Source organism: Barbus barbus (assembly GCF_936440315.1).
Source record: "Barbus barbus genome assembly, chromosome: 30".
Taxonomy (NCBI): domain Eukaryota; kingdom Metazoa; phylum Chordata; class Actinopteri; order Cypriniformes; family Cyprinidae; genus Barbus; species Barbus barbus.
The window spans coordinates 16,332,598-16,347,103 of record NC_136758.1 but is presented as its reverse complement, the minus strand read 5'-3'; the positions used below and the strand labels follow the sequence as shown (position 1 = coordinate 16,347,103).

The following is a 14,506-nucleotide window of genomic DNA, read 5'->3' as shown; positions in this document are numbered from 1 at the left end:
TGGGGAACTAATACATCTATTCATGGCATGATCTCTTAAGGAAGTCAAAACAAACACAAGGCTGGGGAGTCTTGAAAATGGTAAATCAGTTAATTCTGTGTATTATGTGATAATATATCTAAAGGTTAAAGTTACCACAAAAGTAAGTTTTGTTCATTATGCTCTTGACTTGACCAAAAGTTGCATCCTTTCAGAGGGAATAATTGCAACAGTATGCCTGCTAGTTAATTATGCTAAGAAAATGCAAAAGTTGTGTAATAACGGAACAATTTAAATTTACTTTTAGGAGTTTAATAAACTGTACGCATGCACTGAGCAACCTTTTGTATATTAGTATTCCCTCAGCTTTTGGAAAAGCTATTTGTGATTAACTTTGATTCAAATATATATATATATATATATACACAATCCCGGCAGGGATTGTAGGTGGGGGGAGTGAATGTCCAGCGCTCTCTCCACCCTCAATACTACGACTGAGGTGAGACCCTTGAGCAAGGCACCGAACCCTGGGCGGTGGGGCATAAATGGCTGCCCACTGCTCCGGGTGTGTGTTCACTGCTGTGGGTGTGCACTTAGGATGGATTAATTGCAGAGCACAAATTCCAAGTATAGGTAACCATACTTAGCCACATGTCACGTCACTTACTTATATATATATAAATATATTTTATGGGTATTCTTTCATTACTTATAGTTAATTGTATACTTTTTTTTTCTTTTAGAGTAAGCTGTTTCCAATGGACTGTCCACTAAAAACAGTCAGTAAAAATAGGGCCCAATGTATGTAATTTTCTCCATTAATTTTTAACATTGCATTGTGTTGTATTGTAAAGGAAATATCCAAAACAGATAATGTCCTGGCAGAAAAGTACCTTTTCCCTTTTCTATTACTTTTTTTTTTTTTTTTTTACAGTGTCTTTAAATTTGTGCACCATAAATTACATTCAGACAAAACACACTGTTTCAACCATTGTTATTATTCAATTACACCAATCAAAATAAAGCTCTCCCATACTTATATTTCAAACAAAACATGATGAAAGTACAGTGAAGAATGATTCTGGATGACAATCTGTGCAAGAGACAATGTTTATCAGGGTCAGTTTCATTAGATACACATGCACACAGCACTGCACCATCATCATGACTTACAAATGTGCATGTGTACAGACTGCCACTCTACCTCGCTCATGTACATACCAACCATGCCGTACCAGCCCCTGGCACCACTGCAGCTATCACAAACTAGGGCAAGCTATTTATATCACAAAGAGAAGAATGAGAAAGAGAGATTCAGAAAGACTTGAGAGAGAGAGAGAGAGAGAGAGTTCAGGTGCAGGAGAGTGCAGGCAACTATAGAGGTGATGCAGCAGATATGGGATGCAGAAGAGACAGAGATAAAGGAAAGCTGCAAGTCAGGTAGTTAATATGACAGACAAGCTGAGATATAAAGAAAAAAGATAATTGAAAATGTAGAAAATAAAGGTAAAAGGGATACAAAACAAATCAGTTTACAGCCTTTCCAGTGCACTGCAGAGCTATGGTATTGTGCATTTCTAGCAATCACCGAGTTAGATTTATTGCAGTTTCTATATTTTTCCCTGTGGAACTTGTTTATACACCAAAACACCAAAATGTCACCTATGTAAATGAGCTACATCCTGTCCTGAATAACAACAGCATAATATTCTCATTATCCTCTTCGCAATTCTTTTTCATCCACTGGTCAGCAGCAGGTCTATGGACTGCTCACCACAGCACTGAAATGAGCAATGCAGTATATCTATTTATGACCTTATAATATAATAAATAATGTGTGGATGTGTTATTTAAGGAAGTGACTTTGCTTTAGGATCTAGATTTTACATTGGAAATCAAGTACTGACCCAATACAGTAGCCAAACTGTTTATTGTACAAAATTAACAAAAATGTTGTTAAAATCAAAGTGATGTGCAATGGCCCAACAATACGTAAAACTATTAACATGATAAAAAAAGAAAAGAAAAAGACAACATGCATAACAAAAGCAAAAGTGTGTTTTCTAACATGAAACAAACACTGGGTCGAATGTTGTATTAGTAGCTGTATATTTACAGAAAGAATGCTTAAACAAATGTATCATGGCTTCCACAAAAAATATTAAGCAGCACAACTGTTTTCAACATTGGTAATCATAATAAATGTTTCCTAAGCAGCAAATCAGAATGATTTCTGAAGATTCATGTGACGCCAAAGACTGGAGTAATGCCTGCTGAAAATTCAGCATTGGTATAACATGAATAAATTAAAGGGGTCATATAACGCAATTTCAAGTTTTCCTTTCTCTTTGGAGTGTTACAAGCTGTTCGTGCATAGATGAGATCCCTAAAGTTGCAAAGGCAAAAGTCTCAAACCCAAAGAGATATTTTTGTATAAAAGTTAAGACTCGTCCACGCCCCCCTAAAACTGCCTCATTCAAACACGCCCCCACATGTCTACATCACGATGTGGAAATATTTGCATAATGCCCAAATGTTCACACAAAGAAAGAAGGCGTGGTTTCAGTAACCGCAGTAGTGTTGATGAAGCCATGCCAGGGAGACGCTGTGTGTTTCTATGTGAAAGCAAAAGCACTTTATTTGGCCTTCCGAAAGTAGATGCAATTAGGAATCATTGGTTAAGATTTGTTTACAACACAACAGCACAACCCAAATGTTTGAATTTGTGCAATGCATTTGATGGACGACAGTTTCGTGAACCTAGTAGAGTACAAGGCTGGCTGTGCACGAAGGCTATTTCTAAAAAAAGGGTAAATTCTGACTTTGCTATGACAATCTGGCGCTTCTGAATCAGAAACTGTAAGTATGTTCTATTATTTGCTATTGACTGTTCAAATGCAGAGTTTTGCGCGACTCTGTTCCCCTTTCAGGCTTGAACTAATGAAAATAACTTGAAAGCTTAAGCTCGCGATTATGGTATTACATTTCCTACGCGTGCTTGTGGTGTTCGGCCAATCATAATGCACTGGGTCAGTTGCCCAATCAGAGCAAACTGCACTTGTTGGAAGTAGGGGCTTTGTAGAAAATGACGTGTTTGAGAGAGGCGGGGCATAGAGGAACTACAATAATGTACACTTTTTAAAAAAATTATGTGTTTTTGAACATTAAAGCATGTCATATTCTGTTACACCAAATACACAAAATAATGATCTTTAAAATAGCATCATATGACCCCTTTAAGTTTTAAAAATATATTAAAATAGAAATTAGTTATTTTCAATTGTTTCAATAATTGCTTTTACTGTGTTTTAAATGCAGCCCTGGTGAACATAAGATAATCACAAACCCCAGGGTGATTTTGTATGACTGCTGAATGTAAACTATCCTTTACGTATCACACATCAAATCCATCATTCCCAACAGCCTGATCCCTTTGGTGAGTTTATAAAGGGACTATTTATAGACTCTAATCTAAGGATACATGGCTCAGATCCACCGTTTTGACTCCTATCTGCAGAGTCTCAGCACTGGGGCAGGCAGGCAGGACTTTGACCCTGATACAGCTCAGTGAACAGAGTGGGGAGGAGGGGGTCGAGGCACGTGCCACCGAAGCAGGTCAACAGTCTTAATGAAACACCAACACCAGGTTGCCAGACACAACCAAATGAAAGACTTATGAAGTGTTTATTTGTGTGTGTGTGTGTGAGAGAGAGAGAGAGAGAGAGAGAGAGAGCGAAAGGCAAGGTGGGAAAGAGAGATTCTCTCGTGCCACTCACACAAAGTAAATGAAATTTTCAGGGTTGGAGGGAGGGGGGTATGTCTGTGAGAGCTCTAGTTTCTGAAGCAGAAGTAAAGGCCTGCTGTTTGCCCACAAAGATGCTCCCAGCTCCACCCAAAGACTCAAATCACACTCAGTATATCTCAAGAGCAGAAACTAAAGAGCATTTCTGTGTTTTTCAAACAGACAGAGACAGAGCCCTTTTTAGTCCTCAGGGATGCATACATGTTGGTGTTTTGACAGGACAAAAGTGTGATTTTGAATAGCCGTCTCAAAATAAATGTTACAAAGTGATTGTCAAAATACAATTTTACTGTCACTCACAGCAGTACATTCATGGCTGCTCTGGATAACTGCACTCATTAGTACAAGACAGGGCAGTACGCAGGGTCACAGAGTGAAATGCATTATGTCTAACCTCTAGCCCTCACTGTTATATCCATCTTTTTTACCCTCAGGATAATGACCCAAATATACTATTCAAACACACAAATTGCACCAACATTCACACACACACAATAACAGAGATGAAGTGAAGTGAAGTGACATACGGCCAAGTATGGTGACCCATACTCGGAATTTGTGCTCTGCATTTAACCCATCCATAGTGCACACACACAGCAGTGAACACACACACACCGTGAACATACACCCGGAGCAGTGGGCAGCCATTTCTGCTGCGGCGCCCGGGGAGCAGTTGGGGGTTCGGTGCCTTGCTCAAGGGCACCTCAGTCGGGGTATTGAGGGTGGAGCGAGCGCTGGACATTCACTCCCCCCACCTACAATCCCTGCCGGCCCGAGACTCGAACCCGCAACCTTTGGATTACGAGTCCGACTCTCTAACCATTATGCCACGACTTCCCCCCACGACTTCCCCTAGATGTAAGTCATGCTCTACTGGTACTGATAGCAAACACTCTGCAATGTTTTCCAAGCCTCAGCTGTACTCATTAACAGGTCATGAATGCATAGTAGTGTGAAGCAATATTACCAGCCCGCTGAACTTACAAAGTGATCATGTCATTAAAAACATATATGGCTTTGAAAAAAAGACCAATAAATCTACCTGGAAAACACGTTAAGTATATGGTTCCCGTTTGGTTATTTTTTTAAAGAACCACTTCCTAACATTCTAGAAACACCTCTTTAGATTCTTTAGAGTCTATATTTGTAACCTGTACTAACATTCCAAGAATGTTGCAGGGAGGTTTGTGTGTCAACCTAACAGGTATCTAAACAGAATATATGTTAATGGTTTTAGGTTTTATTTATGCTACCATTTAAAAGTCTGGAGTCACAAAGAGATTAAGAAATTAATAATTTAATTAAAAATGACCTTTAAATTGTTACAAAAATTATTTCCAATGTGCCATTTTCGAAGTCTGCATGTGAACATAGAAGCTTCAGCACAGGGCAAGATTATGAAAAATGAATATGAATGAATACAGACACTACTGATCACAGTTTTGGGTCAGTTACATTTTTTAACAGAAATGAATACTTTTATTAAGCAAGGATGCATTCAATTAATCAAAGTGACAGTAAAGACATTTATAATGTTACAAAGATTTGTATTTCAAATAAATGATAAGAAATGTTTCTTGAGCAGTAAATTGGGATAATAAAATGACTTCTGAAGGATCATGTGACACTGAACTGCTGCTAAAAATTTAACTTTGATTCAGATCATTTCAGTCTGACCTTCACATTTTGTACAGCACATTCTTGTGTCACAACATAATGCTTTGTACAGAAGTAGTTATTAAAGGATGGGGCTAACAAACTACCGAGAAATAAAAACCCTTACTAATATTATAAGTGGACCTCAGGGAAAAAAAGATGCATATGATGTCTTAAAGAAGAACAAGAGACCAAGCTGAAAATAAGGAAATAGGTTTTAGTTCTACTGCTGAGTGCACAAAAAAGATATTCATTTGTATTTCCAACACAACAATTACGTATTCGGGCCTAATGTTTTCAGAGAAGCACAAGAGGTTTTCAGAAGGAAGCAGGTACGCTCTATTTTCAGCCAGTGACCTGAGTGACTGAGTTTCTCTCTCGCTCTCTCACTCTCTCTGCAGAAAAATCACATCTCCGCTTATCTCTTCTAGCACAGGGGAAGTAAAAGCTCTTCTCAGTCCCTGTCACTCCTCAGGTAAGAGGTTACAGCTTCAACAGGCAGCAAAAATATTCCACGAACGCTGAGGCAACGCAGTGTGAACGTCAGATATTGTCCTTGGGGCCTTAAAGTGCTGGCTTCAGAATGTAGGTTAAAATGTACTGCCCACAAGTCCTCCATTAGCCGATTTGGAAAACTAGAGTTCGCTGAAAAAGATAAAGACACCTAGCAAGCACTCAAAGCCTGAGGAACTGAGTGTGTTGTGTGGAAGAGAAAGCCTTTTATCCCACAATGCCTCATATCAAGCTCAGATAGACCCTTAAAGGAATAGTTCACTCAAAAATGAACATTGTTCCAAACCTGTATGAATTTTCTTCCATTGCAGGGACTGTTTTTGCCTGTACAATGTCAGTGAGGTCCAAAACTACAATTACTTTCAAAGTATGGCCAAAAAACACTGAGACACTTTTCAAGTAAATGGTAACAAAACTTTCATTTCCGGGTGAATTATTGTATGAACAGATGTGAGTGCTTATCGTTTTTAACTATGCAACTGGGAAGAGAAAGAGATTTTTAAAATATTACCAGTAGTTCTTACCCTCTGCCTGTCCTCCTCGAACACAGCCTCATGCACGCTGCAGGCAAACAGAGCTGTAGGTAGATCACTCAAGTCCATCATCTCTTCAGAGTCTTCCTCAGTCTCGCTGAACGCCATCTCTTCTTCATCATCCTCTTCAGGATCACTGCTGTGACCCTCTGAGCTATTGCTCCACAATTTACCCCCCTCACGCATCATTCCACTGACCCACCAGAAGACAACATTAGAACAAATTACACAATCCAGTTGAAATGTTAAGGCAATCAAGGATATACAGTTAAAAACAAACCAGTTTGCTTTTCAGTATAGGTAAAACTGGTGCTCGAATTGAGTTGGGGCTGGGGGGATCCGGGACCCCCCAGAAGAAATAAAAAAATAGCCCCCCAGATATTTTTATTTTAGTAAAGATAACAAATCAGATTAAATTCACGCAGTTAGGATACGGCAAATGTTGTGAATTAATAGTTATTTATGTTAAAATGTAAACCCTGTAAACATGTAAACATCGCTTGCTTGCTACTCCGGTAAAGCTAACATTACCAAAAACATAAAAATAAATAAATAAACCTAATAAACTAATAAACCTCTACTCAGTGTCAGGAAGAGAAAGCTTCTTAGGCTACTGATCTTTTTGAGGGGTTACTTTCTCTCTCACTTCATGTTTATCCACTTCATGGGCTTTTGTGTTTCTTAAATAAATTGGAAACATTGACTCATTTTTCATTGTTACTATTTTAAACATTTTATTATTTTTTGCAGTCATTAAAACTGACTCGTGGCATCCAAACTAACTATTTTGTGACAAAAAATGTCAAAAATAAGTTAAAACAATCGTGCATGACCTTATATGTCGCGTAAATGTGAAACTCATTCGCGAAATCACCACCAAACGGCATAAAAGGGTTGTTCATTGCTCAGAAAGGCTGGAATTGTGACATTTTCACTTGTGAAAATAATTAAATAAATTAAAGTCTTTTAATGTCCATTTGAAGTTACTGACTGCTCCTTTATCACTGCTTTCTGAGAAATTATTAAATAATTATTTCTGCCCTACAACTGAATCTGACATTCACAGCCTTTAGTTTGGAGCTCATCTGATTATCTTCTACTTTTAAAAAAATATATATTTTAGACATATAACGCTTTATACATCCATCACTTCTATCTACTGTTCCTGATCAACACAAACGCCTATTGTTTTATGTGTGCATGTTTTAATAAATGGTATGCGGATATTATGATCAAATGAATATAATTTTTTCTTATTAGAAATATAAAAAGGTGGGGATCCCCCATTAGACTTGATTCAATTCGAGCACTGGGTAAAACACTTACAAGAGAGAAACTGCTATAAAAACTCCATAAAAGTATTCCATGTGACCTGTGTACTATTGTTCATGACCCAAAACAGTGATCTGTGAGTGAGCTTCACCTTTCATAAAACAAGTTTACCAAATAAGCCAGGCTTATTTTAGTTAGTCTGACTTATTTTGAACCAAATCAACTTAAAATAAGTCAGACTAACATGAAATAAACCTGACTTATTTGATAAACTTGTTTTATGAAACAGGCCCCCGGTTTCTACATCAATGCACTTTGCAGTGTTTACTAAAGATCTGATGACTAATAATCTGACAGGAAGATGAATATTAATAGCAATATGTGCCAAACAACAGTTTGTGGTAATAAATTAAATATATACAAAATATGACTACATTATTGTATTATTTTTAAAGAAATGCATTTTGAAAAAAGGCATAAGAAAATAATGAGAAATAAAACATAATCTAATTAAAAATACTACAGTATCGTTTACTTGCTGATAGTGGAAAAGACCTAGTGGAAAAGACCTTCTATATCTTTTAATTTCAAGCACACAGGTCACATGTGGGTTGAAGACCCACAAAAGAAATATAATATTTTAAATGATTAAAAGCTTCTTGCTGACAAATGGGTAAAACCTTTTATGGTGCTTAACATCTGGTCATTATTCACTTTCATTTATAAAACTAGCAGCCTGAATATCTTGCCTCATTTTGTTTTCAACAGAGAAAGAAAGAAAGTCATAATGTTTGAGAATGACATGAGAGTGACTTGATGCACAATCTCTTTAGAATCTGAACATGTGCTTGAATTCTCAGATACTCATATCTCTCGCTGTGTTGCAGCGCCATCTAGTGGCTGTTACACGAGTACAGTGTGTGTACATTATGGGTGTAATCTTATTAGAAGCGTGTTTCTAAAATAGAAAGAGTCGTGTTCGCTAACCTGGAGTGGATGCAAACATGCGTGGTGCTGAATGTATATTCATGGCGATAAAAATGAATATGTACACATAATTAATATTTTCGGGGGAAAAACATCGCTGCTGCTGTATTTCACAACAAACCGATTAGCATGCTTAAACTACCAAGATGACATTGGCAACATAATTTTAGTAAACATCTATGTTAGTCTATTAATTCTGCCACTTTTATTTGACGTACATTTCAAAGCAGGTCCATCAGAGCCAAATACAAGTTTTATAGATGACTTACCAGTTATTTTTGCAACTGATTCGAAAACGATGCCTGGGCAATAGGCCATCCACTTTAAAATCCAAGGCACATACACTTTAATACAATAACGTAGTAATATGGTTAGAAATGCGTCTTTCCATATAAACAGTAAATTCGTCGTATGCTATCAAAACGACAAGAGACAGTGAGGAATGACCAATGATATTCAGGTTTATCTCATAATCAGCCAATGGGATTCGAGTTCGCGGAAGATTGACAGCAGGGACTCGACCAGCCCTGTTTGGTGCATCACATCAGATGCATTATGGATCATCTTTGACACATTCATTTTTATCACATGAATCGACTCATTTTGAATGTTTGTTATTAGAAACATCTGTCTAACTGAAGCATTTAATTGGATGCAACTGCTATCCTTCATATAGCAGTATCAAAATTACTGTCGAATTGGTCATTATAATACCTGTGTTCAATATGAGGATGTTTTCACCGGCTGTCGAGACCACTAATTATTAATTTGACCACCTTTTGTTATCTTGACTTGAGTCTGTACTGTACATATATGGCTCCTTAATAATACTGATATGGTCCTTGATACATGATACGCAGACAACAATCAGTGAAATAACAATATTCTTAAATGACAAAAAGGTTGTTTTGCAAAATTCAAATTTAAGTCAGTTCTTGTGATCCTAAAGTTAATTCAATACTCTAGCAGTCCGCATCAATATGACAGAGATTCAAGGCTTTAATACATTGGTCAGCTTTAAACTACCTGTATACTCCAATGTTAAGTACAGATCAAATAACAAGCAGTTATTATAAGGTGTGTATTATTGGTTCAGCAGGATTTGTACCACTGTGCTAACTAACAACACATAAGGCTGACTGAAGCTTAGTCTTTTTACGTTATTTATTTTGATTAAAGGCATACTGATTGTCCTTGTGGAATGGGTGTAACATCACACATAGCATCAAGTTAAAAAAAATCAAATCAAATTTCTTAACATTAACTGCCAACACAGTAGTAATTGCACTTAAACATAACTTGTCAAGTTTCCCATTATCTTTCAACAATGTCAACGGTATAATAAAATACAGCATTAATTATTATTTGTGTTAAGACACCAAAACAACAACATATTTTACCACATTATTCTGAGTAATAGTATTTATGACAAAATATCAGCCAGTGTTTGTCTTAAAGTTTTACAGAAGGCATCTGTACATTTCAACCATCAGCAGTGTTCCGATATCCAATGTAATACCTACAAACATGCAGATTTGTATAGAAATGTCTATTTGGTATGCTTCAGACAAGCACAGAGAATAAATAACAGGCACAGCAGATATTCATGCCTGAAGACTTCAAAATGGAAAATGAGAGAACAGTGTGTATGAACTTGAGAATACAGTAATTTGTAATAATTGTATATAACTAGCTGGGAATTGTGGAATCTACATTAGTCTTTGGCCTTTGGTTGATAAAGCTGGACTGGCTGTAGTATCGCTGGTACAAAGCAGTAGCAGAATCCAAATTTTCTGAGGTATTTTTAGGCTTTCAGGTTATTTTTCAGGTTAGCTTTTTGCAACTTTGATAGGAGACTGGGAGTGATCATAATGTCAGTCAGCACATTTAAGGTATGATTACAGATATGGCTATCATACAAAGATAACAATGCCAATATCTCAGGTTAAAATCAACGCCACCAGTGAAAGACCTTATTTGCATTCTACCGTACAGTAAGTCTGTTATAGCTTGGTTTCCTGGCTCAGGATCAGATGAGAGAAAGTTCTAGAATGATCCAATATTCTGGAAAATGTCCTCTAGAAGTGCTGTGAATGCTTCAACACACAGTAGCATTTCTCAAGTAAAATCCGTCTTAATTAAACTTCAGACACATTTCCGCTCAGTCTTTTTTCAGTTCTGATGGTTGGTACGGACTAACAGGACTGGGAGAGACAGACAGCTCTTGGTCCACCGGAAGCGTCACAGGAGCCACACTATCATTGTTCTCCAGTGCTCCATATGAAAAAGAGCCGTTATAATCGGGCTGCACAGCCCAGCCTTTGTTGTGAATGGTCGGAATGCCTGTGTTGACAGAAAAGACATGCAGTGTTTAACCTAATAGGATGATTCATTTTTTGGCTTGATGAGAAAAATGACAAATCATACCTTTTGCCATGTCCATAGTGACATATGGCTCAAAAGCTTTGGCCTTCCTCTTGTTTTTAGTGATCAGAAACACTCCAAGAAAGCATATAGCACACCTGCAGGAATATTAAAAAGACAAATTAATAAATCTTAGATTCCAAAGGCCTCACCGCTAGTCTGTTAGTCACTGCTACCGCTAAGAAAACAAACTTGTGTGGAATTTCATGGCCAAATAGTTCTCTTCCTAACACAGATGTGTTACAGAGTATCAAATAGTATTATATAATAGTCACAGTAGTGGTACAGTAAGCATTTTCCATCTTGATAAATTGAATGTCAAATTTCGTGCTGTCAATGAATATATACATTTAGTTCCTTCATAGTTCAAAAACTAAATAATCAGCATTTTCACAAATTATTAAATTCAGCAATTTTGTAGATGACATATACTACCATTCAAAGGATTGATCAAAAGTACACCATAAAAAACCTAAGGTTTTAAAATTCTAAGAATTTTTAACGGCAGTGTTATGTACTTAGATAAAACCTACCCCAAAAGAAACATGCATATGTGCAGAACATCTTCGTGGTTAAACTCCTGATAAAATATGGCCCCTGTTTTAAAAGAAACAGAATGAGAATGAGACCACTGATACAAAATGAAGACAACCCTGTCGTATTAATCGAGACAGAGATAGAGAATGAAATCTCAGAGTCCTACCTGCCACAATTGCAAATGTTGTGCAGAAAATGTAATTCACACAGGCGATGAGAGAGGAATCATACAGGTGAGATGCCTGTGCTAAAAATCTAATAAAGAAACTCAGGTCAGATAAATACATACAGTATTCCACTCTAAGCTCACTGTCCTACAACAGAACAAACACAACAAACTGCAGAACTTACGATGCTTGAAAGACGATAGTTGCCACCATGCAGACGAACATGACATAGAAAATGGGATAGGACAGCTGTAGAGGACCCAAGATGCTGAGCACAATCATTCCTGAAACTGCCTTCACTGTGATTACAGTCACTGAACCTAAAAGGTCAAGGGAAAGGTCAACTCCATTATTTTGGTCCCTGGTACATTTATGAGGGCAAAATAGACAATGACTTGTTTATCTGTGCATTCCTTCCTTGTCAAGAGAGCTACTTTGCTAAACAAGTACTCCGAGTAATGTTGCATGCACACAAAGGCCTCTACAAACAACAAATGTTGTGTTATTGTCTTACCAAGCAGTGCCACCAGCAGCAGAATCAGTACGAGGTAGTTAGCATTTCGCTGTTTATAGAAATACAGCACCAGACAGAAAGTAATGATCCCCAGAAGCTGGAAAAAACAATACAAAATTAACTGTTCAAATAAAGTGCCTTCATACATCAAAACAAATTATATTTCTACATATCAAAAATAATGTGCACTGTAAATCAAAACGATACCCTTTGTAAAAAAACAAATTGGTTCGATATTTGGCATTTAAAATTTGGAAGCACACAATAACTTTCTAAAACGTGTGGGTGTGTGTTACCAAGTATAAGAGGAAGGGCCAGCCAATAACATGTTTTACTATGTTCTCCGCATTCAGCTTCTCGTGAGAATTCGGTCCAAACGTCACAAAGAGGTAAGTACCGCCTGCCGTCAAGGCACAGCCCAGGAAAGTTAAGATGTAGCGCTCTACAAAGACAAGCACAGGGATGTTATACTGCTCTGCATTTAATTTAGTATATTACCAATACAATATATTAGCAAGTAGTTACTTGTTGCTTAGCAACTCATGGCCTCAATCTTTTCAATAAATAGCTGAGAAAATACAGCTGGCACATCAAAGCTAGCATTGTGTTGTGAGTTATGCAACTTTAGGCAATCGGTATGATTTATCAGAATTTTGTTTCTTTTATTCCTTTACATGCATTGAGAAAGATGAGCAGAACTCACTCAAGAATTCCTGTGCCTTCCACTTTTCCCGCAAAAACACGAAACCCAAGATGGAGCTTGCTGTGAAAATCAACATAACCATTGGTTGTTACTTGAAATAACATAAAATAACTAAAATTTTATTTCAGCTAGTTGCTAAAGAAACATTTCTCATTTACATGAAATTTAACTTAACATACTAAAAAAAAAAAAAAATCATAAAAACTACGTAGACATTTAAAGAAAACTACACAAAATTCAAACTAAAATTAAATGTAATTCAAAATATGTATAAAACTACACTAGTATCATGATACTAAAATATCACATTGTATTACATATAAAATGAACACGATTATTTTAATTATATCATATGTGAAACGGAAGTGAACAGCGAGTCAGATTATGAATACCTACATATAACAGACACAGCATTAAGTGGTGCGATGAGAGAGAGCGGTGCAAATGCGTAAGACACAAACAGGGCGGCCTCCCCCAGAACCATCAGCATCAGGCCAGACCACCAGGTCTTAGTGTAGTAGTATTGCCTCGGGTCTTTATTTCCTGCCAATGTCACATGACTTTGTTTCTGTAAGAGAAAACATCAGTCATGATGAGGTGTGTTTGTCTTTTACACCTTCTTATTAAACCCACTCCCTTAGATACCGCAACAAACAACCACTGGGTTATAGAACTAAATAAAAGCGCCTGAATTTCACCTGACAGGGTGTAACCTGAACACACCCTGACCCTGAATCACAATGCAGTTAGAAATGTAAGCAGCAAATACACACTTACCTGAATGCTGACTGAGATGCTGACCAACAGGTTTCCAAAGATAGCTAACAATGTTCCAATGAGGTTTTCCTGTGTATAAATCACAAAGATAAGACTTTGAAGTGTCAACCATGGACAGGATACTGGTTTACAACATTTAGTTAGCATAAAATAAAACACAGGACACGCAAATCATCACGCAACCATCCGGAAAGTCATGTTAAAATGTATAACATTAACGTTAGATGTTTACTTTAAGACCTTCCGGTACATGTGTATAGAAAACTATGTAATTATAACAGGAACTAAATTGGATTACAGGGAACTTAATGGTTGCCTTGCTCTAAAACAGCCAGTTTAGAAAAACATACTAGTTATTTTAAGATCAGCTTTTGTAAACGCGCAAAAAAGGAGTTTCGTTTTGTATTTTATTGCAAATATCACGTCCTAGACTCACGGTGTAAGAGTCTGCCATCACACCATCCTCTCGTGCCATCCTCACTCCGTTCATCCTTAAATCAGATGACATTCCCGTTAAATACGCATCACCAAGCCCGTCTCACAGCGCGGTCGAGTCGGGACTCTACTTTCCTCTGTTTTGGCAGCGATTTACGTGGACCGCCATTTTCGAAAAGCCGTTTCTTCCGGGTGCAGCTGTCACGT

The 14,506-nt window shown here is 37.2% G+C and overlaps 2 protein-coding genes across 3 annotated transcripts in view; both read right to left on the bottom strand.

The window, feature by feature from the left end:
• rcan3 (regulator of calcineurin 3) overlaps positions 1–9,221 on the bottom strand; it is a 32,574-nt gene extending 23,353 nt beyond the window's left edge. Inside the window, exons 1-2 of one of the 2 annotated variants that reach the window (XM_079386221.1) lie at positions 9,012–9,221; positions 6,475–6,676 (exon numbers count right to left, since the gene is read on the bottom strand). In XM_079386221.1, coding sequence (XP_079242347.1) covers positions 6,475–6,672 — 198 coding nt within the window. In that variant the 5' untranslated portion in view covers positions 6,673–6,676; positions 9,012–9,221. Of the gene's footprint in view, positions 1–6,461; positions 6,677–9,011 lie in introns of both variants that reach the window. The other variant, XM_079386222.1, reaches the window with a different exon arrangement.
• Positions 9,222–9,652: 431 nt separating this feature from the next.
• nipal3 (NIPA like domain containing 3) lies at positions 9,653–14,506 on the bottom strand. The gene is made up of 11 exons (XM_079386209.1): positions 14,301–14,506; positions 13,865–13,933; positions 13,484–13,655; positions 13,088–13,147; positions 12,681–12,826; positions 12,385–12,481; positions 12,055–12,190; positions 11,870–11,958; positions 11,700–11,763; positions 11,170–11,264; positions 9,653–11,085 (listed from the first exon to the last, which is right to left on the bottom strand). Exons 1-11 carry the CDS (start codon positions 14,370–14,372, stop codon positions 10,904–10,906), a joined length of 1,182 nt encoding a protein of 393 aa, XP_079242335.1. The 5' UTR covers positions 14,373–14,506; the 3' UTR covers positions 9,653–10,903.

What these genes read in the sequence shown, in the direction of transcription:
- nipal3 (XM_079386209.1), bottom strand. Translation starts at nt 14,372, where the DNA reads ATGTCATCTGATTTAAGGATGAACGGAGTGAGGATGGCACGAGAGGAT. An exon ending in GCATCTCAGTCAGCATTCAG is followed by an intron (nt 13,656 to 13,864) that starts GTAAGTGTGTAT and finishes TTTCTCTTACAG; the next exon opens with AAACAAAGTCATGTGACATT. An exon ending in AACATTTGCAATTGTGGCAG is followed by an intron (nt 11,764 to 11,869) that starts GTAGGACTCTGA and finishes CTTTTAAAACAG; the next exon opens with GGGCCATATTTTATCAGGAG.